At 36.4% G+C, this 23,772-nt stretch overlaps 1 protein-coding gene across 1 annotated transcript in view; it reads left to right on the top strand.

Moving 5' to 3' along the window:
• The window catches only part of adgra2 (adhesion G protein-coupled receptor A2), an 83,172-nt gene that overhangs the window by 38,151 nt on the left and 21,249 nt on the right, over window positions 1-23,772 (top strand). The window contains exon 3 of the mRNA XM_065247590.2: window positions 20,750-20,821. Within this exon, the coding sequence (XP_065103662.1) occupies window positions 20,750-20,821 (72 nt within the window). The remainder of the gene's footprint in view (window positions 1-20,749; window positions 20,822-23,772) is intronic.

Below are 23,772 nucleotides of genomic sequence, written 5' to 3'. Positions count from 1 at the left end.
ATGAATCATAACACAATCAATTAAATATATAATTATTTTTTAGAGCTATTTGTCTCTTTGTCATGGGTTGTTTGATCAACATTAATGACACAGACTTAAGTAGGTTAATCTGACTGTAATCTATACATACACTTAAGACATAAACAAATGTTTTTATTAGAAAAAGAATACTGTGGAGAGAATTTTGTTTATATGTGCCCTGTCAATAACAGCGAGATTTTATGTTTGCTTGTTTTTTTTTAAACGCGTTTCTCTCGTATGTGCACTATCGAGGGCACTTAAACGCATGCACATACAGAGACCGAGGGTGAATCCCAAACATCGCAACAGTCGCTCCACATAAAAACGTTACGTTATGTTTCATTGCTTTATTCGCCAAATGTATGTTAATGGATTACAGTATGAGACACATTAGCGCGACTCTCTCTAAAGTTTACACATCAAGACATGCTTAATATTTGCAGACGCGTGCAAACAGCTCGACTGTGAGTGAAACTTGCTTGAGCATGAAGGGGAGGGGTGGGAGACGACTGATCACCGTGAGTGAAACCCAAGCGCTAGCGCACAGATGGGAGGGGCGCGGTTGACATTCATTTTCGGTTTACATTTTCGGCTGGATTTTTTATTTCGGCCCGAAACCGATAATGCCATTTTCGGCCGAAATTTTCAGTGACCGAAATTTCGGTGCACCTCTAATATTTGGACCTCATAAACAGTAGATGTCCTAAAGGTACAGTAGCAAAAATAGCTTGTTTAAGGTTCACAGAAAATGGTCATGAAATACTAAATAATGGCTTTTCCCAGTAACCTTAGCTAACATTATAAATGCCATTAAGGTTGAAAAATATGCTACGTTGAAATTGTGTGGAATGATTTTATGTACTGGGACCCATTTACTAGTTTGCAGATACATAAGCACGCTAAATGTTTATTCAAAGATTATTCAAAGAAAATCAAAGAAAAAGCGCAAAAGGCCGTGGGTTTTAATCCACGGTTAAAAAACATTTATACCTTGTAATCCACTGTAAGTCGCTTTGGTTAGGTGCCTGCCAAATGCATAAATGTCAATGATAATAATGCCATTGCAAATCTTTTAATCATAATTTGATGTACACATAGTTAAAGTGTCCATAACACACACTGTTTCTGTGTATCTGATGTTAATCTGGAGTAGTATTACATCCTTCGAGCCTTAAGTTTTATCAGATTTATAAAAGACAGATTAGCTTTACAGAGTCTTTCTGATAACGTACAAAAAAAATTGGAAGGAGGAGTTACTAGCTGCGGGAGGAGCGAGTCCGAGTTAACACAATTTTAACAACACTGACTATATAACTCATGATTCACTACATGTTCATGTCGTTTATATAATATGCACTTACGCGCCTATTTCCAACATAACACAGAAATCTTACATATTGCATGCAACTCATGACCCAGTTGGGACTTTTCAATGAAATCCAGTGTTATACAAACACACACGCAAAACTCTGCTGCAACCCCGGATAAACAAACTATATCCATTGTTTCCATAATGCTGGATTTCTTCTCCTTACATCCAAAAACATACTTCTTCTATCGTGCTATTGCTGAGTTTGATATAAAACAAAGCTGTCGTGTGAAGTGATACCTGTGACTTAGCATCCTCTGTTTCCCGCTGATTGACGTGTGGGCGTGGTTTTTCAGGGGAAGTGCCCATAAAAAAAAGATATGTATAGCGTACCCCTACAAATGTCAGCAGTTCCTGTAATCGAAAAACTTTCGGAAACTTGTACGTACCATGGCGAAGTGCATTTGGCATACTCTGTAACATGTCCAACTGCTTTTTTGACACTTTGCCTATGTTAAGCATGAGGAAACAACTCTTAAACAGTGTTAATAAGTCAGAATGCATGAAATACCGTTGAACCCCACTTTAATGCACAAGACAAATTGTTCTTTTTTTAGTATAATGGACCTATACTTAACCTTCAAACACACATCCATCAGGTGTCAGTAAAATGACTCTCTCAGGAGTTTGAAAAAATAATCTGCTTTAGTATATTCATATATAAACCCTGCTGTGCGGTTATATTACAGTATTGCTCAAGGGCCGAAGGAAAGTCCAGCGACAACCCTCTGGTAGCTCCTCATTAAAGCAGACCTCCACAAAAGAGGTCCTTCATAACTCGCCGAACCACCCAATGAGAGTGCCGTTTAGCCATGTTTGTTTTATAACCTTATAGAGCTGCTGACAGCTTTACGAAAACTTTGTGTGTGTTAGTGTAACTTTGTGTTGTCTTGTCTTTCACATCAGCACACATAATATCATATGCATATGAAAAAAGCTATTTCACCTGAACACCCCCACACAAGCACACACACACAGCCAAATTCATGTTTTTCCCTTCATCTACTGAATTTTCCACCCAGCAATGTACCTCAAACGGCACACTGCCACATAGCCGGGTACACACACACATCTTGTAATGAGGCTGGACCCTGCTAACAAGCGTAGACTCTAACAAGTGTGTGAACAGATCACAGCGACCTGTCTGATACTGATTTGAGCACAGTTAATGAGAATAATGAGAGAGAGAGAGAGAGAGAGAGAGAGAGAGAGAGAGAGAGAGAGAGAGAGAGAGAGAGAGAGAGAGAGAGAGAGAGAAATTTACAGCAAGAAAACTCAAAGTTCGGCTTGTGAGTCAAATCTGGCCTGCCACCAAAATGTGAACGATTTGTGAGAATTCAGTAGTAGCTTTGTGTAAGAACAATACACTTCTGTTGTAATAAATGAAATTGTGTGCATTTTAAGAGAGACTTGTAGCATATCTATACAGGTTTGCATTTTAAACTGTACTTCAAATAGTAATAATCTGTTTACAAAAAAGTTATTATGCATGATGTACATAATAAATCAGAATTCAAAACTTCACATCAGTAAGCTTATAATATTGATTTATGATTTGGTCTGATTTTGCGCCGTAAGCAAGTAACTCCAAAAGTAACATGCAATTTAAAGCGTAACTAAACCCCTGGTCAGAGCCTGACTCCACCCACTGCAATATTTGAAAAATGCAAGAAAAGTGGGCAGATCCCAACGGAGATAGAGGGGACGAACTAAGTGTGTGGTGAGATCGTAACAAGGGCGTGGTGAGCTTGAACCTGCTTACGTCACGAGTCATTTCTTGGACCCAACATCCAATAGGAAAATTCAACTGCAGTAGCCACCGTTCAACCTCAAGAGGGCAGCACTCAGACGTTTTTACACCATATATTGTAGTATTGAAACACTTTATATCCAAATGTCAAAAAACTTACTAAAATCAATGAACAGCACTAATAAAGCCCCATTCTTACAGATCATTAACTAAAAAAAGTTGGTTTAGGGTTTAGTTACTCTTTAATGTTTCAAACTTTATGAAAAAAGTTATGGCCTGTAGCTTTAACTTGAATTGTTGGTTTGTTTGGCTTATTATGACATTCAGTTTTGTGTTAGGGATATGCGACCTCTAGTGGCCAGCAGCTTATTACAACCTGTGGTTACGTTTCAATGTTGGTTGATTTATGCGTCAAATTAGACACATTTAATTTTCTGCATTTGTATTTCAGAAAAAGTTTCATGAACATTTATGGTTTAAAAAATATTTTGGAGCAGCTTACCCCACCCTAAATCTAACCCCAACCACTTTTATTTATTACAGAAATTGACCAAGCCATGAGATCATTTTATACAAAGAACTCAGTAAATGCAAAGCACACAGAATGGTCTCATTCAAACATAAGCCATAACATTAGAGCATAACGCAGTCGGTCACAGGAGCCAATAGCGTTTCACATTACAAGCTGACGTTATGAAGCTATTGGTCACGCACTGATCTCACAGAAAGTTGTGTTATAGTCATGCAAAATTTGATTAATTTATTTGTGTCCATAGCATGAAATTCAGCTTTTTACGTGCCTTCAGCACGAATGTCTTTTTCGTGACACTCGCACAAATTTCTATAAACAGTTTTTCGTGTGCGTTGCACGGCTTTCATTTTAGTTTAATTTTATGTATTGTTTTCTCATTGTTTTTTCCTTTTTTCTTACCATTGTCACTTGGGGTTAGAATGACTTACTGTTACATTTTTAGACATCCTAACCCAAACCCCAAATCTCTAACCCCAACACCAAGCGACAATGATTGAAAATAGGGAAAAAAAGAGAAAACTATACATAAAATGTCACAAAAAGACATTTGTGCTCAAGGCACATAAAAAAGCTGAATTTCGTGCCATGGATACAAATAAATTGATAAAATTTTGAGTTTATATAACACGACTTTCCATGAGATAATGTTGAGTGACGAGTCACACGAGAGCCAATGAGATTTCACAGTCAATGATGATGTATCGTCGCTTTTTCTGGTGGCAGTTTTTAAACGAGTGTATACACACACCAGATCTAAGATTTACAGCAGAAAGTGATCAGATAAATCAATCGTGTGACCGCAATACACTTGAAATATTTGTACTTTTTGAAAAACTGTGTATTATATTATATAATAAATAAATGGGTACTTTATTTGCTCAAAATGCCTGAATAGAGCAATGTTTAACATAAATAAAAATTAATCCTGGTGGTTTAAATGTTGTAGGAAATCCAAATACTGCCCTTAATGCAAATGACCTTAACCTAATAAAAAATAATGACCTTAAACAATAAGGAAATTTACTCAAGATACTTATCAACATGATAAAGGAGGTCTTGAATGTTCCAAAAACAAAGTCACTGCATTTTGCCTTTGTAGGGCAGAATACATGCCATCATTTTAAAATTATACCCCCCCCAAAAAAAATTTAATCCATACCACAATATATTTACTTTCCCCTGTTGCTGGTAAAGATGCTAATTTAGTAAACACATCTGAGGGTCATATTTGGGGGAATGGACAAACGACCTAAACATTCATATGGGTTGAAGGCCAGGACTCCCTGGTAGAAGAGATTTTTTATCTCAATGGGTTAATTCCTGGTAAAATAAAGGATAATAAATAAATAAATAAGTATACTGTTGAAAACACCCAAGATGTTCCAAATATATGACCCTGCATCTGAAAACCAAGCATAAGTGTTTTTTTGTGATTGACTTTATATAAAATCATCCTAGTGTAAAGAACATTTAGTGAAAATATAATCTTTGACATGTTTAATATTGTCTGAGTAAGATCATGTCAACGAATAAAATCAAACTTTAGATGAAACTTTATCCTGAATTTCACAGACAGGGATAAAATTGTTGCAGCAAATTTTAGCTTTTAAAGTTGGTTTACTATCATGGATGAAGCTAATTGATTGGTGATCAAGCTAGTTACAAACCTGGTAAGGGCACCAACATGTCAAGGTTTGTGTCAGAAGCACACCCAGATCTTAAAACATGTTGTCAATGTAGGTAGCTGGCCTAAATTTGGAACAGAGCCAATGTAAACCAGGAGACCTTTTTAAAAACATAACTTTACATCCAAAGAAATTATGCAGAGAACACATACCAGTTTATTCCAGTCCCTCAGAGTCTGATGTGCGTCTCTAGAGGAGAGAATATGAGAATGCTCTGTCTAATATAACATCGAGTTCCTGATGTTGTGTTTGGAATTAAGATGAACATTGTTTCCAATGGAGGTAAGCACATGACCTTATCCAGGGATTGAGTTGTATGTTGGTCACTGCTAGGCCAACTGCTTTCTAATAAAATCCCAAGGGTAGTGGCAGTGAATTTCTTCATCTTTTCCCTAATAAACAGCCAGACTGAGACTTACAGTATATGGATTCAATCAACTTTTTATGTGATTTAAAGTCCAAGTAATCCTGCACTGATTGAACCAGAGAATAAATCTTTACTAAAAACAAATAAACCAGACTGTAGTGAGACCAGAATAAATCTAAAAACAACATGATCGCCGATCAGGGCCTGAAGTTAACTTTTTTGACCACCAGCCACTGTGGCAGGTGGATTTAGAAATCCACCTGCCACAGTGACTTTTTACCAGCCAGTTTTTTTTTGCCTGAATAGTGAATGATAACACTGTTTTTCATTTATGAATTAAATATAATAATTTTTAGAGCTACAAAAGTGAATTTCTCTTTGTCTTAGGTTGTTTGATTAACATTAATGACACAGACTTAAGAATGTTAATTGAGGTTACTGTCTCTTTAAGACCATCACAGACACAGTTTTTGACTCTCTAGTCTCTATACATACACTTAAGTTAAGACATAACGAAATGTTTTATTAGAATAAGAATACTGTTGAGATTATTTTGTTTATTATATGTGCCCTGTCAAGAGCAGAAAGACTTTATGTACGCTTGCTTTGAGGAAGGCGTCTCTCCGATGTTCCCTATTGAGTGCCCTTAAACCCCCGCGCGCACACATATACGGAGGGGGCACAAACTGCGTTTGTTTTTCATTACTCTATTCGCAAAATGTATGTTAATATACTACAGTATAAGACACAGTAGCGCAACTCTCTTTAAAGTTTACACATCCAAGAGTTCTGATCCGTCACAGCAGAACTACACATCTGTGCAACTGTGATTATACTGTAGTCTATGTCACCATTGCATTCTCATCCCATCTCATCAACAGTTTAATACTTACTCGCACATCCAAACGTAGTCAGAGAAGTGCCTCATCTTCTTTCCAATCGCATGAACGTTGCGAAACAGCAGTCGCATCCTCTCAATGAATCACTCAATTTGCATCAGTGATATGCACAGGTTGATAAGAAATGAGCGGTTGCCGGTTACCCAGACAAATATTTTAATGATATTCGGGCCGCGGTCAGTCGGTCGGGTTTAAAAACTATTTTGAACAATTCCAGGTGGGTTAGTTGAAAATGTCGGTCGGGAGTGGGTTGTTTATACATTGACCCGCGCATCACTGATTCGCATTGGCTACCCGCCAATGTGGCTGGTAGATTGACAGTGTTACCCGCCAATTGCAAAATCCACCCGCATTTGGCGCGTGGTCGGGTGTTAATTTCAGGCCCTGTCGCCGATGATTCTGCCGAGGTTCGTACAGTAGCTTGTAAACATAGATGTATTCTAGCGACCGAATTACACACAATAACCAAAGGATGACGTACGGTCAGCTGGACATCTTTGAAAATAAACCTGTAATACGAGGGCTGTGATAAATACTTAGTACTTATACATTTTCCTAATTATTTCATGGCTACTTAACTAATAAATAATTATGCAGACATGAAATGAAAAGTTTTGTTCCAAAACGCAATAAATTCATTTAGTTGACTAGTGGTATACACTGGTTAAAAAAAACATTAATGGCATTAATCAAAACACTTACTGTGTCATATTAAGAACACTGTCATTGCTGCTGTCATCCTTGGGACGTCATCGCTTAACTTTTTGGTCCTGCTCGATTTTTGTTGATTTCGAGTAAAATAATGAAGAGTTTTTCATAAGATCCCCTGGGGTCAATGTTAGCATGACAGAAGCTTGATACTGTCGGGAGAACAAGCAACAGCCGGCATTTTCCTTTGCCGGAGTGCCTCTGACGTAAATTGAACTTGGCTTACGTTTCTTCCCCGCCACAGAAAACCACCACAGGTTTATCAATGCCATCAAAATTATTATTTTGTTTTTGTTTGTTTGTTGATCATGAAGTACAAAGTAGATGAGGAACACTAGGATTCTGCACCGCGCCGGCATTATTGTTTACAATGTGTGGAATGGTGTGCTGTGATTGGTTAAGCGGATTTATTGCATTCTGCAGAAAAGGAGGACTGGCATTTGTCGCGTTTTGGGAAAAAAGAGAGAAAAATGACAGAATAACACAGCGGATAGCGGATTCTGCGTAAAATGAAGAATTTACTTTTTAATACTAACACGATACAATACTGACTTTTGCGGTAACTTTTATTTATTTATTTTTATAGCGGATTGGAACCAATCCCTTAAAATATTTTTTGTTATTGTTGAAAAGTTATCAATTAACGTACTTAATTATTGAGACAATAAACAAACATGTTTCTCACATGCATGTTCAGTTATGCATCATTGCTATGGGCAACGGTCGTTATTTAGGAATATTGATGATTTCAGCAGTAAAAAAACATAAATAAATGACTTTCGTGGAACAAACGTAACTTCTGGTAAACTTCGGCAAATAATCAATAATAATAGATTCCTTTTAGAGTAATTTATTTCTGATAACAAGCAAAATAAATAACAAGTAGACTTTCAAATCATAACTAAAGCGTATCAAAAACTACACTGAGCTAAAGTTTCTGTGTAAAATTAATGTATACAATGTTAACTACAGATCGGCTGACAAACCTCCCTTCTGATCCATGATCGCTGTCTTCCCTCGTCTTTAGGAAACCAAACATTTGTTATTTTCGAAGAGGTATTTGTTGCAGAGTTCAGTTTAGCCACTAGCCAGACCTTTAAACAAACTACAAGTTCAGAGTCCTTCGTGCAAAACACAACAATTTATTTTAATACTACAAAATGTTTGTACAACATGAAATAAACACAAGAAAAAAAATCCAGATAAAGAACAAAGGCAGTGATTTACTAGATTATATGGAAAATATATGTGATTTAAGTTATGAAAACTAACTTTAACATCAGTACAAAGGATAATAACAGACTTCATATGAATAATAAAGAGAAATAAATTGACAGGACCAAAAAAATGGCAGTAAGATATATGTCCAAAGGAAAAATATCATGTTTGACCATCAGACACCGAAGCAGCGGCAAATTTCAGGACTTGCTGAGATGATGCTGACCGCCCGCTGATCACCTAGAACTCCCATATCCAAAATCTTCTGAGGGACTTTTAATATAGGCGTTATCTTTATTAACTGACCACAGAGTTGAAATGTATTCATCTGTATTCTTGAATAAACAGCTCTTAAAACTACATTTTATGACACATAAAGAGTAATATTTCGAATATTGGGCAGTTTTAAAGCTCCATTGCCGTTGACACAAAATGCATTCTGGGAAACTTGGCTGTCCACAGAAGTCACCTCCTGATGCATCCTCAATAAAAGGATTGGATCAAGAAAGGGGATGTTATGTGAACTTGGCTTGATGTGTACATGGAATTGAAACAGTACTTGGGCCGCGACTGATGACGTTTCACAAGTCCTCAAGAACACAAGTACAGACAAGAATGCATATTGAGAAACGGCCTGGAAGTTAAGCTTCGTCCAGACGCGTAACCATGACAGCAGGCGTGTGTCTGATCATGAAAGCGCCATGAAATGGTTTCAGCAGTAACAACATAAACAAGCGGCTTTCGTGGTCAACACGTAACTTCCAGTAAACTCTGCTAAGCATAAATAACAACAAATTCATTTTAAAGTAGTTTATTTATATAACAAACAAAATAAACATCACATAGATTACCTAGGAAACCAAAACATTGGTTATTTTCAACGAGGTATTAATTCAATAGTTCAGTTTTGCAACTAGTCAGACCATTCAAAAAACCTAAAACCGGAAGTAAATTTCCAACCAGATGCGTAATCGCGTCACCGCACGTGCATCCGATAAAACCGTCTATACAAGGAGTTATAGCCACTACTTGAGATAACTCCACTTTGAGATAATTATATTAACCTAGTGCCCTTAAGTCATTCAGAAATACAGCTTTGTCACCAGAATCCATTAGGAGTCTGTTAAAAATGCTCATTTATTTACAAGAAAACATGTCAGAGGGTTTTGCATCTGAGCTCTTCTCATTTGTTGACATATGTTTTGCAGGTGTGTTAATATCAACAGAGTATAAATTGCCATGTTTTAAACAGCTGTCTTTGCAAACATTGCTAAACAGGTTTAATTATAATGTAACTCGATCATTGACGAGTTGCATTTGCTTAAAAGTGCATGTTTCTCATTAACTATGTAAACCTCTGCGCTGTCATGCTTGTCTGATGACATACACCTGCATCCCGGCAGAATCAGTTGCATATTTTTTTATCTTTCAGAGTTGGAAAATTCTTGTTTATTTTCTAATGCCATTCCAGCATTTATGGCTATATTCATGGTGAAAATCCTGCGCACAAGTTAATCCTATACACAAGTTGGGTAAGGACAATTCGGCAACTCTACTTCACCTTACCTGCATTTCTTTCGACTGTGGGAATTAACGGGAGTACCCGGAACAATCCCATGCTGACACGGGGAGAACATGCAAACTCCCCAGAGAAAGGCCTCCCAGCTGAAGCTCAAATTAAAGACCTACACTTTCAGAAAAAGGTACAAAAGTTGTCACTGAGGCAGTACCTTTTCAAAAAGTACCCAAAAACTGCATGTTGGTACCTCAAAGTTAAACATTAGTACCTTAAAGGTACATGCAAAGGTACATATCTGTACTAAAATGCTACATATTAGGACCTTTTTAAAAGGTGCCATCCCAGTGACATCTTTGTACCTTTTTAAGGGCCACTGATTTACTTTAATATCATAATAACAATGAAAGAAACTTTATTAACTATGCTATTATCTATTTATTATACTATACTGTTGACACTTCAACAACACATTTGCCAATGAACATGCCTCATGCACAACAGGGGCTAGATATTAATTTGTTCAGTTTTCTCTGCATATCCAGTAGCGACATGGGGAATAAAGTGTTAAAGGAGCGCCAGAGAGGAGGAACAGAGGGGAGTGTGTGAGGAAAAAGGGGGGCAGACTGCCGCAGCTGATAGACTCCAGATGTGACTGTTAGATAAACTCAAGTCAAGGGGTGTGTTTGTGACTCTGTGTGTGTATATGCGCTGGTGTGGGTGTGTTTATATTGCTTGCTGGATCCGATAGCGTCTGGGCTTTTCACGAAAAGGAAAAGCAGGATGGAACGACAGAGCGGTCGGTGAAAAAGCAGAAGAAAGCTATTCGGAAGAGTTGCATTCAAAGCCTAAATGAATTTAAATCTTTACTATACAGAAAAATTTAAAAATGTGTGTTGTCCTTGGTTTCTATAAATAATGAAAATGAGTTGCAGCATTACTATTATGTTGGCACAAATATGCATTTGTATTTCTGCATCTGCATCAGATTTTGAAAGTGGAACAGTGGTGTAATGTTTACGTTTGCATTTGTACATTTGCCCGATGGTTTAATTTAAGGCATCTTGAATTCATGGTATGTATTTGATCAGTATGCACATTTGCTGGGAATTGAACCTATGACCTTGATGTTGTTAGTGTCCTTTTCCACCTCTTAAGCTATAGGAACACTGCAGCATTGTAATAGCACAGAATCACTGTTCATTGGGTCTGAAGAGTTCACATGCTTTGTCCACAGTTATAATATAGATTAAAGTGCACATATTATGCAAAATTCACTTTTACAAGATTAGGGCTGTCGCAGTGAAGGAATTTCCCTTGCGGTGATTTTGCGTGGCTCACCAGCGCGGTATGCGGTTTTACCGCCTTCCTTTACTAAAATAAAATTATTTTTTAAATCCATAATGAGGTCAACTAATGTAGAAGAAGGGTAGGCTACATGTATTTCCCCATATGAAAAAAATATTAACACAAGCTATACTACAGCTAAATATATTTTTGAGAAAACAAAAATAAATTGAAGAACATCATTTAGGCTTGTTAAGCACAAATTAACAGAGCATCGGTCAAAACAGAACACAGCAGTGTCTTAAAGAAATTAAAATTAGCCAGTATTTGTGCACCTGTAAATGTACAAAACGAATGCAATACAGAAGGCAATGCATAATAATTTAATTTAATAATATATTAGTAGATAAATTAACGTTTATATATAAAGTATGAAAACGAATGTATCATTATTTTGGCTAAATTAAGCTGAAGAGGTAATTTTTAGTCTCACAGATTTGTCATCATTTCAGAACAAACTTAAATGCTATCTATAATAACTTACATTATATCCTGTGTCTTCCTTTGTCGAAAATATGTAGAAATATATGAGAGTAAAAAAATAAAAAGCGGAAACGTTTAGCTCACGCGGAGCGAAGGAAAAGCCGTTAATAAAGCAGACTCTCCGTGTATAGAGGATGTGATGAAACAGTCGAGTCGGCAGATGATCATCAATGTTTATAATGTTTCACGCAGATACTGTTGATGAAAAACTTGTTTATCTAAATGTCTAGATGAAAGTCAAGTGTGCAGTCAATTCACAAAAGCAACCGCTGCGTTATATTGGCTGCATCCACGGAGCGGACGCTGCAGATGCACAAAGAAAAAACCTATAAAGGTCTTTTTTATGAGGTTTAAATGCTGGTAAGCAACCAGTTATATTTTGGCGTTTGGGTTGATCAGTTATATTAAAGTACTTTTAATCTTTAAAACTGCATCTAGAGGCAGACGACGCCACAGTTATTCTGTCATCTGTTTTACTTTTTCCACACATTCACTGTTTAAATTAACGAAATATGAAGTATTACATTTTTAATTGAAATTTAAGAAAAAAACTGGCCTACTCTCTTAACTCTTGAAAATCTAGTTGGCCTTTATTATATGTGTACTGTATGACGTGAAAAACAAGGCGGCAATATAGTTTTATGAATTTAACGTGAAGGCGCGGTTGTTGCGGTTGCTTTTTTTCCATGCGGTTGGGCTTGTCAGTAGCGCGGTCATGCGGTAATGCGGTTAGCGCGACAGCCCTATACAAGATATTTGGACATCAGTGTGTGTAGACATTGTGCAAAAACAACAACCCTACAATGTAAAAAATCCTCCCTCCCCTTCTTTTTTAATCTCTATTAAATTAAAGCAGTCGCATTAGACATGTGTGTTAAAGGAACAGTATGTAGGATTGTGGCCAAAACTGGTATTGCAATCAAAACACTTGTGGCTGAAACTGGTACTGCAATCACCCAACTGGTGGCCAATACACAAAAATGACAACATAAACATCAGTTGAGGGCTGCAACTCCACTTTTTAAATGACAATATCCTGGCCAGACCACTGTTGTCAGTGATTTAAGTATTTGAAATGAAAATGATTTCTTAATGTCTAGTGACATATCAGGGCCATTTTATGATTAATTTATATACATTTCTTACATACTGTTCCTTTAATGAAGCTTTTTTAAATGTGTTTGTTAGCACGTTGTAGCGCTTATGAGTCTAAATATACTATTGTCTCAGACTGATTCACAGGAATCAGATTTAATTTTACCCGAAAGCACTCACTGTCTGTTGGTGAGTGGGGAGCAGTACTTTGTTTGAATTTAAAGGTGCACACATGAAAACTGTGCTATAGTAGTAATAGTGGCATTTTGGACATGCTATGACAAATGATATGTGTTGTATTTGGAGCTTAAAAATTCACAGACACATTAAAGGTACACCTGAGACTTATATTACATATGTAAAAATCCCTTCAAAGGGGACATATCATGAAAATCTGACTTTTTTCATGTTTAAGTGCTATAATTGGGTTCCCAGTGCTTCTATCAACCTGGAAAATGTGAAAAAGATCAACCCATTAACTTAGTTATGTTTAACCATTCTCTGCAAGCATGTGAAAAAATAGGTCATTGAAATTTGGCTCCCCTTGTGATGTCAGAAGGGGATAATACCGCCCCTTAATCTGCACTATTCAACCACGGCACTGCTCATTTGCATTTTAAAGGACATACCCAAAAACGGCACATTTTTGCTCAAACCTACAAAGTGACAATTTTAACATGCTATAATAAATTATCTATATGATATTTTGAGCTAGAACTTCACACATGCACTTTGGGGACACCAAACATTTATTAGACATCTTAAAAAAGTCTTGTGAAATGTCCCCTTTAAATACAGCAATTTATGCTGAATAAGTTACACTAAGCAATATAAAGTATTTTGGCACTGTTTTTGTATTTTTTGTATTGTTTTTGGATACATGGTCTCTATGTTTCTTTCATATGCATTCACAAGAAATCCTTTTCATATTCCTCTGTTTCAAATCTTCCCACATGCAGCAGTATTCACACATAGCCTGTGATTGTCTTCCTTTCATTGACTGAAATTTTGTACTCTCCGGGCTGTTACACAGCTGTTTCTTTGTGCACACGCTGGCTTAGTGACAAACCTTCACTTCTATATGACTAAACCGTTTCATGATGGGCCCATATGTGGGGCTTCAGCCCGACCATGGCATCCTTTCCTATAGTCTATAGTTCCTATACCAGTACATAAAATAGTTGTCAATCTTTGAATATTTTTGTTTTTTAGAAATTAGAAAGTGCATCTAGAATAATATTAAACATCTAGAATAAGAAACATTATCCACACTCTTATTAACAGTGATCTGTTTAGATCTACACAGTGTGTTTATATTAACATGTAATTAATTTATTTTATAATCATCAGAAATAAACCACCCAGTGTTAGTTTTTCTTTACGTTTGGGATTCTTCAGATTATTTGACATTGCAAGCCACTTTCCAGATGTTACGGAGTGCAAGTGAAAGAATATCCAAAAAACATAAATAGTCATTTTTGAAACCATGTCCCTAATTTATCTGCATTTCTGGAAGTCTACGCATTTCTAGCTCAGGACTGCAGCAATTTTCCACAAATCCGGCTTGAGCGTTTATCTTGGCATCGCGCTTTCCTTCTGCCACTGGACAAGAATGAGCAACTATATAATCAACACTAACCACGGAAATGTAGCTCTTAAATAAAGCGCACTATTTCTATACAGGTTTAGTGAAGTTTGAATTACATCCTGGTCTGGAACTACTGCATGGTCTGGCCTTGCATTACATATGAATTTATTTCAAGGTTTTAATGTGCGAAAAATATCTCAGTCAGTGATATACTATATAAAAAACATGCAATCAACTCTATTAATCTTGTTGAAGTATGACATAAACACTTAAGTATTCTCATATTATGATTACCATATTTGTGTGTGTGTAATTTTGTCCCATGAGATTCCAGTGACTCATAAAGTGTCATAAAATCTTTTATATGTCTGTTGTCATGATTTAAGTTAGGTGACACTACACCATACTTTCTGTACAAACGCATCAGCATTCCATAATTTGAAATGATAAATGTGATATCAAATGAGTCAGGAAGGACTGGATGGGGGACAGCTATTCCAATAATCTGAGGAAAAGGAAAAGCAGGAAATGATCTGGAAAAATAAAAAGCAGCCAGATCCAGATTTCCTGTTTGAGTAGGGGTGGGTCGATGTAAATTTGAGGGCAGCGTTATAAGGACCCCATTGTGTAGCATGTATGTGTGCGTTAGTGGTCTGTTCTGCTCCCCCTTTTCAGGACTTCGGGCAGAACGGGAAAAGCGGTATTTAAAGAAGTGGTGAAAGGAAACCAGTAAAATAAACTAGAAACAACCTGTGCAGGGTCAGGAAATGACACAAGGCACCACTTCTGCCTTCCTACATAAAAAAACCCAGACAAATATATATTATTACCTTACACACAATGTTGTGCAATGTTGACAATAAACCAATGTCTTTTACAGTTATTTTTTACCATGGTAACATTTGTTTCAAGTCATGTGCATCTGACATGTTTAAGTTTTGTAAATGAGCATTTTTATCAGACTCTTATTTCACTTTAATGGCAATAAAAAGGTTGTTAGTAAGTAATTAAAATTCATTTTTTAAATAAATGTCACTTGACAAATTTGTCTTTCACTGCAGAGCTGTCTTTTAGCAAAAACCTCTAAATCCACTTTTTTGGGCAAGACATATAGCACACAGTTGCAAAATCACTAAAGATGCAACTCGAAACATTGCAAATGTGTAAAGTCAGGATTCAAAAGACAAAAATGAAACTGTCCCACACATTAGGGGGCGCTGTGATGCATGTGGCTGCCACATTCAGGTTGTATATAGAGCCAAGTACTCACAAGGGACCCAAGTTTGAATGTGATCCAAGGTAGTATCCCAATCCCACCCTTATCTCTCTCCAGTCCCTCTTCATTGTCCTTTTTGAATAAAGGTTAAAGGTTCAATTTCCTAATATATTCTGTAAACCTCCATTAATCAGGTAAAAACTTGCGCGTGCCATTGTTTATGCAATTCTTCTTTTATGCCCCTGGTCCACATGTAGTTCTGGAGAGACTTTATAAATAAATAAAAAACATACATTTTACACATACAGTAAGTAAAAGTCACAACATATGGTTTCTTTAGCAGACGGTCATGTCACTTCCTGTAAATCAGCAAGGGTCCGGTTGTCAGTCTTTCAGTTTAACTTAAACCATGTGTTATGTTGCTATTCCTTATAGAGTTACCAACTGGACAGTATTTTTATTTTTTCTTCCTAAAGGCAGTTTTTTACTTGCATTTGGTCCTTAGAGAGTGCAGTATATCGACAGGGCTCTGCTGATACAGTATGTAGTAGGTTTGTTTATGTGTTTAAACTTTCCTTGACAAAATATACCATAGCTGTGCTGTGTATGATGAAGATGTAGTCGATGACGTCAAAAGTCATAAGTCAAGCAATACATCATGTTTATTAAATGTTAATGTAAGTAATGGTCCTAACCATCTACACTCTTAGACCAAATTATACAGAAGCTATCAATGGGACGGTACCCATTAAAAAGGTCCTAATATGTATATATGTATAATAAGGTCAGGTATGCATACATTTGGTACCAATATGTACATTTGAGGTACTAATATGCAATCTTTAGGTACAAAGGTGTACTTTATAAAAGGAGCTTTTGTATCTTTTATCTCAGCCTCTATAAGTGAAGTGATGTGTGATACATCCTTGTTATCTTTTTTTTTCTGTAACACTTTACAACCAGGTTATATTTGTTAACATTAGTGTCTACTAATGCAACAGCACCCATTTTTTAGCTGCTGTCCTTGTTTAGTTTTATGTGTGTGTGTGTGTGTGTGTGTGTGTGTGTGTGTGTGTGTGTGTGTGTGTGTTGTGTGCTCCCAACATTAGGAAGAGGACAACCCTGCTGCACATTCACCATGTCACTGATAAGAGACTGTCTGTGTTGATCTTTACACACAGAGAGCACACTTTCAACTGACCTTTACTTACCGTGTGTGTGTGTGTGAGGAGGAAACGTTGGGTAGTGTCTCTCTTTTCATCACAGTGCTAATGAGGGTTAGGACACGCTAGCCAGGAAATGGCTATTGTTGCTTCTCCAAAAGCACTGCTACTGACACACAGACATCCACATTATTAGCAAAATAAAATAGATTGGCCGATTTATGAGCCTTTTTAAAAGGTAAAGTTTAAATGTCCCAACAAGTAACATTATTATTATTATTAATATTACTATGTTCTTTAAGCTCAAGTGATAGAGCATTGTGTTCGCAGCATAAAGGTTGTGGGTTCAATCCTCAGGAAACACACATATGTTTGCCATAGCCATAAATGTAAATGCATCAATGTAACACATACTCATGTACAGAACAATGCATAACTTTCTCTAGTGGTCACTCTCTATTCACTCCGATAGCTATTAATCTGTCAATCACGCTGCTCTCGGTAAGTCATACGGATGTGACAGACTCAGTCATTCTGCATTCTGCCATCCCAATGTGAATGTCTTGGTTCTCTGCAAAGATTTACAACTCATCTGTTATCAGTCTGTCTAATCATATTCAGCACAATGATATCATTTTGTAGTGTTGGTTCTTCAGATAGGCTATTATGCATCATGGACATTTACTGTCACTCATAGGTCCTGTTTACACCTTATGTTAAGATGTGTTTGGGTAAATCACATCACAAATGGACAAGCCTTTTTTTAAAGTTGCCCAAAAGCTTTGTTTGTGATTTTCACAAAGTTTCACAAATTGCCTTCCAGGAAAAATGTCTTCTATAAATATATAAACATACAAATATATCAAATGAAAGAAGACTCTCTGCTTTCAAACAAACAAACAAACAATCTTCATTTCATCGTATCTTCCTTTGTTCTTTTTTAATAACCTATTAAATATGGGTACACTGAAAAAACAACTTGTAAAATTTATTTTAAAAAATCCTCGTAACAATTTGCACAAACTTTTTTTAAGTAAAATGTACTGCTTTTTTAAGTACATCTAAAATCTAATAAAATCTACTTAATAATGCATGAAAAACATATTTTAAATAATTAAGTAAATGTTACTTTATTATTTTTTTAGATTTATTTTAATCGTTTAGGTAAAGTCTACTTGTTTTGTTTTTTTGAAAATTGAAGCATTGCTGTCCTAAAAATATTAAATAAATCATATTTACTGTGTTATTTTCTTTAACATACTTCCATGGACTTAAATTCAATTTTACTAGATTTTTTTAGTTTAATGGATTTAATATTCTTAAGTTAAATTAACTAAGATTTTTTACTTGAATCTGCTAAAGATTTTGATTAAAATTTACTTAATTATTTTAGGCCTATGTGCAGTGACTATAAAACAGTTAAGTAATACAAGAAAATATCTAATACGACTTACTATTCCCACAAAGTTCATTTTTTACATAAATTAATTGTGTATTTAGGAAAATCTAGTTCTCAATAAATGTTAATATTATTATGTAGAAATTAAGTTAATCTAATATATATTACTACACCAAAAAGTTTGGTTTTTTTTTTCCAGGTTTTTAAAAAAATACCAAATTTTTAGCAAAAAGCTGAAATAATTGCATTTTTGTAAAGGAATTTTTTTAGAGATCAGTTTCAGAACACTGAAAAAAATGATTCATTCAATTTACTCAATTTTTTAATGTAAGTGGTTGCAGTCAATTTATTTAAGTAAATTGAATGAATCATTTTTTTCAGTGAACTATGATCAAAACATACGCCGAGTTTTAAATGTTGTTAAATTAGTTTTTGCTTCAGTTTTTTATATAATAGCAGAATTACAGATTAACGTAAAAACTAAGCATCATTGGTGGAGAAATGTTTTCTCTTAGTTGACGAGATAACTCTTCAATGTCGGGAAAAGAGTTAATACCAGGTGTAAACAGGTCCATAGCTTGCTTAATAAATTTCACCAATATACATTAGGATGTATAGTCGTACAAAAAGACAGAGAGACATGTAGACATACAGACAGAATTTAATTTAAAAGACTTTTCAGTTTATTTCAAAATAGAATACAATCATGATATATAAACAATCCCCAATTTACTTTAGTTATCCATTGCAGAAATGTGTTTCACATTGCAGGAACTTATAAACTGTGGCAGTGCATTTTAAACAGCGAACTTTAGACACTTGTGGATTCCAGCCTAAAGTCAATAAGACCTCTGCTCATGCAAGTAGTGAATATGTTGTACAGTCTTAAGGCAGTAGACATGATTGATCCCCTGTAGCATTAACTAAACATGATAGACATGACTGCAGAAACAAAGTATTTGACAACCACACGAAAATATAATCAAACTTGTCATCTGCAGCACACCATCATATAAGCAGTGAGAAACAGTGAACAGGCATCACTGAATCATTGAAGAAGAACTACATTACAGGCACATTACTGAAGTTTTAGATATTTGGATTTGAAGTCGACATTAAATCAAAATCAGCTTTGTTTACTTTCTTAATACACATTCCTGCTGCTATTGTGAGTCACAAGTGCAGATTGTTGAACAGAAAAAATGTCTATGTAATTTTTCATCAAAGTGTAATAAATCTTTCACATTTTTTCTTTTCTCACTTTTCTTCATCCACCTGAAGACATACAGTATATATGTTTCTATTTTATATTAATATTTTATTTAAAGCTTTGTAAAACCATCCACTTTTTTGTTTAGGGTGTCACAAAGTGTTTGGGAGACCTATTTAAGGAGACCTACAATATTTAAGTTTTCTGTGTTAGTATGGACATTTTATGCATGGTATTCCCACCAAATTAAGAAATATTGACTGTAGAAAAGAAGTGGCTTGTTTTTATTGGCTTTTGTTTAGTTGCCTTCGGGATAGTTGGGAAGTTGCTACCTTCATAATTACCATAATTCGCTTTTGGCCAATATAAATCTGACAAGAGTTTCAGAGGTTAATTTGCCGTTATTACTGTAAATCTGTTTTTGTTTCTTATATTTAGAGAGAGGAGGTTCTGATAAGTGTTTCAACATATAAAGAAGCACGCAGGAAAGATCTGGGATGGGAGAGGCGAGCTGAAACAGTATCTTCAAAGCTTTTGTAGGAAATGAATATTTACAGGTTGATTTGATCGTGGGAATGGTTACTTTCAAAACTTCACATCTCTAGTTTCTCCTGTTTTTGAATTCCACTGATGCTTGTCTGTTTTCTTTACTTGAGAGATCTACCTCATTTTTAAGGCCCAGAAACAGGTGGCCAGAGGTATTGGATACAATTACAAAAATAAAACAGACACAGGACCCAGAAAACTCTGTTTAAGGCAAGGCAAGGGTCTCACGGTCAACAACATGGCCAGGTAAAATAAATATAAGTGAAATAATGTATAGTAACCCATACTTGGAATGTGACCTCTGGATTTAACCTATCATGAACACACACACACACCTGGAGCAGTGGGCAGCTGTCACTGCAGCACCCAGGTAACATTGGAGGACAGGCGGACCTTAGTTGCAACCTGCCAGCCATGAGACTCAAACCGGCAACCTTTAGGTTAGAAGCACGACTCTCTAACCATAAGGCCATGACTGTTGTTTGACAAGTGTTTGATAATTCTGTATGCAGTACATAGTTTTTGCTGATAGCTGGTTGTTTTAGAGAAAATTGGTGGTTTACTGTATACAGACATTTTGATATTTACACATGTATATGCTTTTGCTGAAAAGTTTTGTGTTTGTATCTTCCTGCAGGGATCTCAGGAATAATCTGATCAGCACCGTCATGCCCGGAGCCTTTCTGGGTCTCACAGCTCTTCGAAAACTGTAAGTACATCTAAACAGTATATAATCTAAAATTAGTATATAGTCACTATTCAGTAGTGTAACAAGATGCCAGTTTCACAGCATTTTTTCTGCACTTAGCTGTCACTGTGGTTGTGCCCTTTCAAAAACTACATCTTTGCACCTCAGAGGTACTAATAATACTACTAATAATAGTACTGGTAGCAAATGCAGGGTTTCCCGCAGCACATTTCAGTTCGGGCGGCCCACCTAAGCTTGGAAACCATACCACCTTAACTAGGTCGTACAAAAAAAATTCGCTCCACAAAAGGCCGTCAAGTGCATCTTGGAGAATAGCGTGCACCCACTTCACACCGCGAGCGGGGACGCGGGCCACTCGGCCGGAATGAGAAAGACGTGGTCCAGACTGTCACTGTCTGGAGGATAACTAAGTTAGCCAGTTGATAAAACATCTCGGAGAATAGCGCAGACGCGCTTCACACCGCGAGCGTGCAAGCGCGCCACACGGCCGAAATGAGATAAGACGTGGTCCATTATGTCTAGAGGATAGCCAGTTGATAAAACGCGTGTCGGTGGGAACTGTAAGTGGACTTTTGTTTTAGGTTTATGTAAGCCTGTTATTGTATAAGTCTATAGTTATTGCAAATTTAAAAGAGGTTAGCTGGTGATTTTGTTGTTTGAGCAACCTGCTACACTCTAAAAACAAACGGTGCTATATAGCACCAAAAGTGGTTCTTTGCTCGTAATCATAGAAGAACCGTTTTTAGTGCCATATAGCAGGGCCGTGCAGAGACAATTGGAGGGGCAGGTGCTCAAAGAATAAAAAGGGCACTTTGCTCGCTGATACGCAAGCACACAACTGAAACAAATAATAAAGTAATACAGAATAGAAAGATTATTTTAAGTCTAACGTTTTTCTTTATTTTCCTTGCAAATAGAGTGAGACAGAAAAATATATAGACTGAGTTTTATATCTATATATTTATGCATTTGGCAGCCACTTTTATCCAAAACGACTTACAGTGCATTTCATTTTGTGTTTGTGTGTGTCAACAGTATGCAGTTTTAAAATTATATGATATTATTGCATTGTGACATTAAGATATTATTACGTTTACAGGCTTGTGTTTTTGTTGTCATATTTAAAATATAATTCTATTCTAATCCTGTTCGAAATTTGTATACAAAGAGAGTAGTCTACATATTTTAGTTTTGAATCGTGTTTGTGTTGTGTTTTTGCACACTTTGATGCCTTGATGACAGGGCAATAAAATAATGACATTCATCTCTCCTTTCATTCATTTCATGAAGCCTCTAGTACTTTCTTTATTTTCAGGTAAACTAAAACTGGTTGCAAAGCTGGAGAGTTTTTGACTGAGTTAATAATTTAGCACGAGTATGGCTATATTACCCAACATTAGCTCACATTGTCTTTTATCAAAGGCGAGTCCAGGAATCGTAAATTCAATATGATACAAAAATTAAACGAGTTTTTTACCGTATTCATCGGATCTTGCTCTTCCAACAACCTCCGCGTGACAGGTGGATGACAGCTCGAGAGCAATTTGAAATCAAACTCCTCCGTATGATCTCCCGAATATTTCTCGCGGTACTTTGATGTCATGTGCGTTTCGGTTCTTGCATTGCTGCGTGAAGTTGAGCACACCTAAAAACTCGAGACAGCTACCTGTATGAACTCCCGGCAGAGAACGTCCCTGCCTTTGCTTCATCCATTGTTTTTATATGGGAAGAAGGTTTTATTTTCAGCGTGAGAAATGCAAGGTGTGGCGAGTAAACTGGCTGAAATGCATGTGTCTCCCGCCGAATGCATGAGACTTGAGAGCCCTGTTTGCATCTAAAGTTCTAGAGATGTTAATACACACAGACAGCAATAAACAAAAGCTGTGCATGCTCTCCTCACGTTGTTCTTGTAAAATAATAACAATATAACAAGCATCGCTTCGGTTCAATGCCAGCTCGAGGGGGATCCTCCCTCTACTGCGCACCGTGTCGTGCACGTGTGGGCGCTGTTAACGCTGTGAGCTAGCTAGTGATCGTCCCTAAAGAGATTGTCCAATGAAAGGTCAATACGTCATCATGTGACTAATTTTATTTGCGTCTAAATTATTTTTTATTAATTTTACTAATAGTTAGATTGGGCAGGCCTTCACAAAAGGGCATTTAATTACAAAAAAAATGCCTTGACCAAAAGGGCACTTTGATCATCCAGGGGTCAAGGGGCAGGTGCTTGGGCACCCACCGCCCCCCCCTCTGCACGTGCCTGCCATATAGCACCGGTGAAGCACCTGTGTAGAACCATATAGTGCTATGTAGAACCAAATGTGGTGCTGTATGGCCCCTATATGGTTCTACACAGGTGCTTCACCGGTTCTTCACCGGTGCTATATGGCACTAAAAACGGTTCTTCTATGGTTACGATTCAAATCAACAGTTTTGGTGCTATATAGCACCGTTTGTTTTTTTAGAGTGTAGCTAGGTTTCACGTGCCTGTTGATTAGATATAATTGTTGAGCGCTCTTGCTCATGTTATTTATGTGCATTATTTACATGCTACAGTAGTTACACTCCTTTAAGATAATGTAATTAATATTGAGAAATAATCAGTTTTTACCACCTATCATCGTACGCCTGACGTTCTACAACATCTGCTTTAGTTTGTGTTTATTAATCCTTTAGTTTCACTTCATCACACAGCTGTTCCCGTTAGAGGTAAAACATTTAATTAATTAATAATCTATATGTTCATTATCTGTCATAGTTTCTTCAAAATTAAGTTTTATTTGAGTGTTTTAAAATTTTCATCATGACGCATACTTTGATTACCACGCCCTCGGCCCACACCCACCTGGCCCAACCCTACCACCTTAACAAATTTTCTGCAGGAAACCCTGAAATGTATAACATATCTGTACCTAAATGGTACATATTACACATTTTTGAAGGGTACACTG

This window comes from Paramisgurnus dabryanus, chromosome 11, assembly GCF_030506205.2.
Source record: "Paramisgurnus dabryanus chromosome 11, PD_genome_1.1, whole genome shotgun sequence".
Classification (NCBI taxonomy): Eukaryota; Metazoa; Chordata; class Actinopteri; order Cypriniformes; family Cobitidae; genus Paramisgurnus; species Paramisgurnus dabryanus.
Note: the sequence above shows the minus strand (reverse complement) of the source record. Positions and strands in the feature narration are given on the sequence as shown.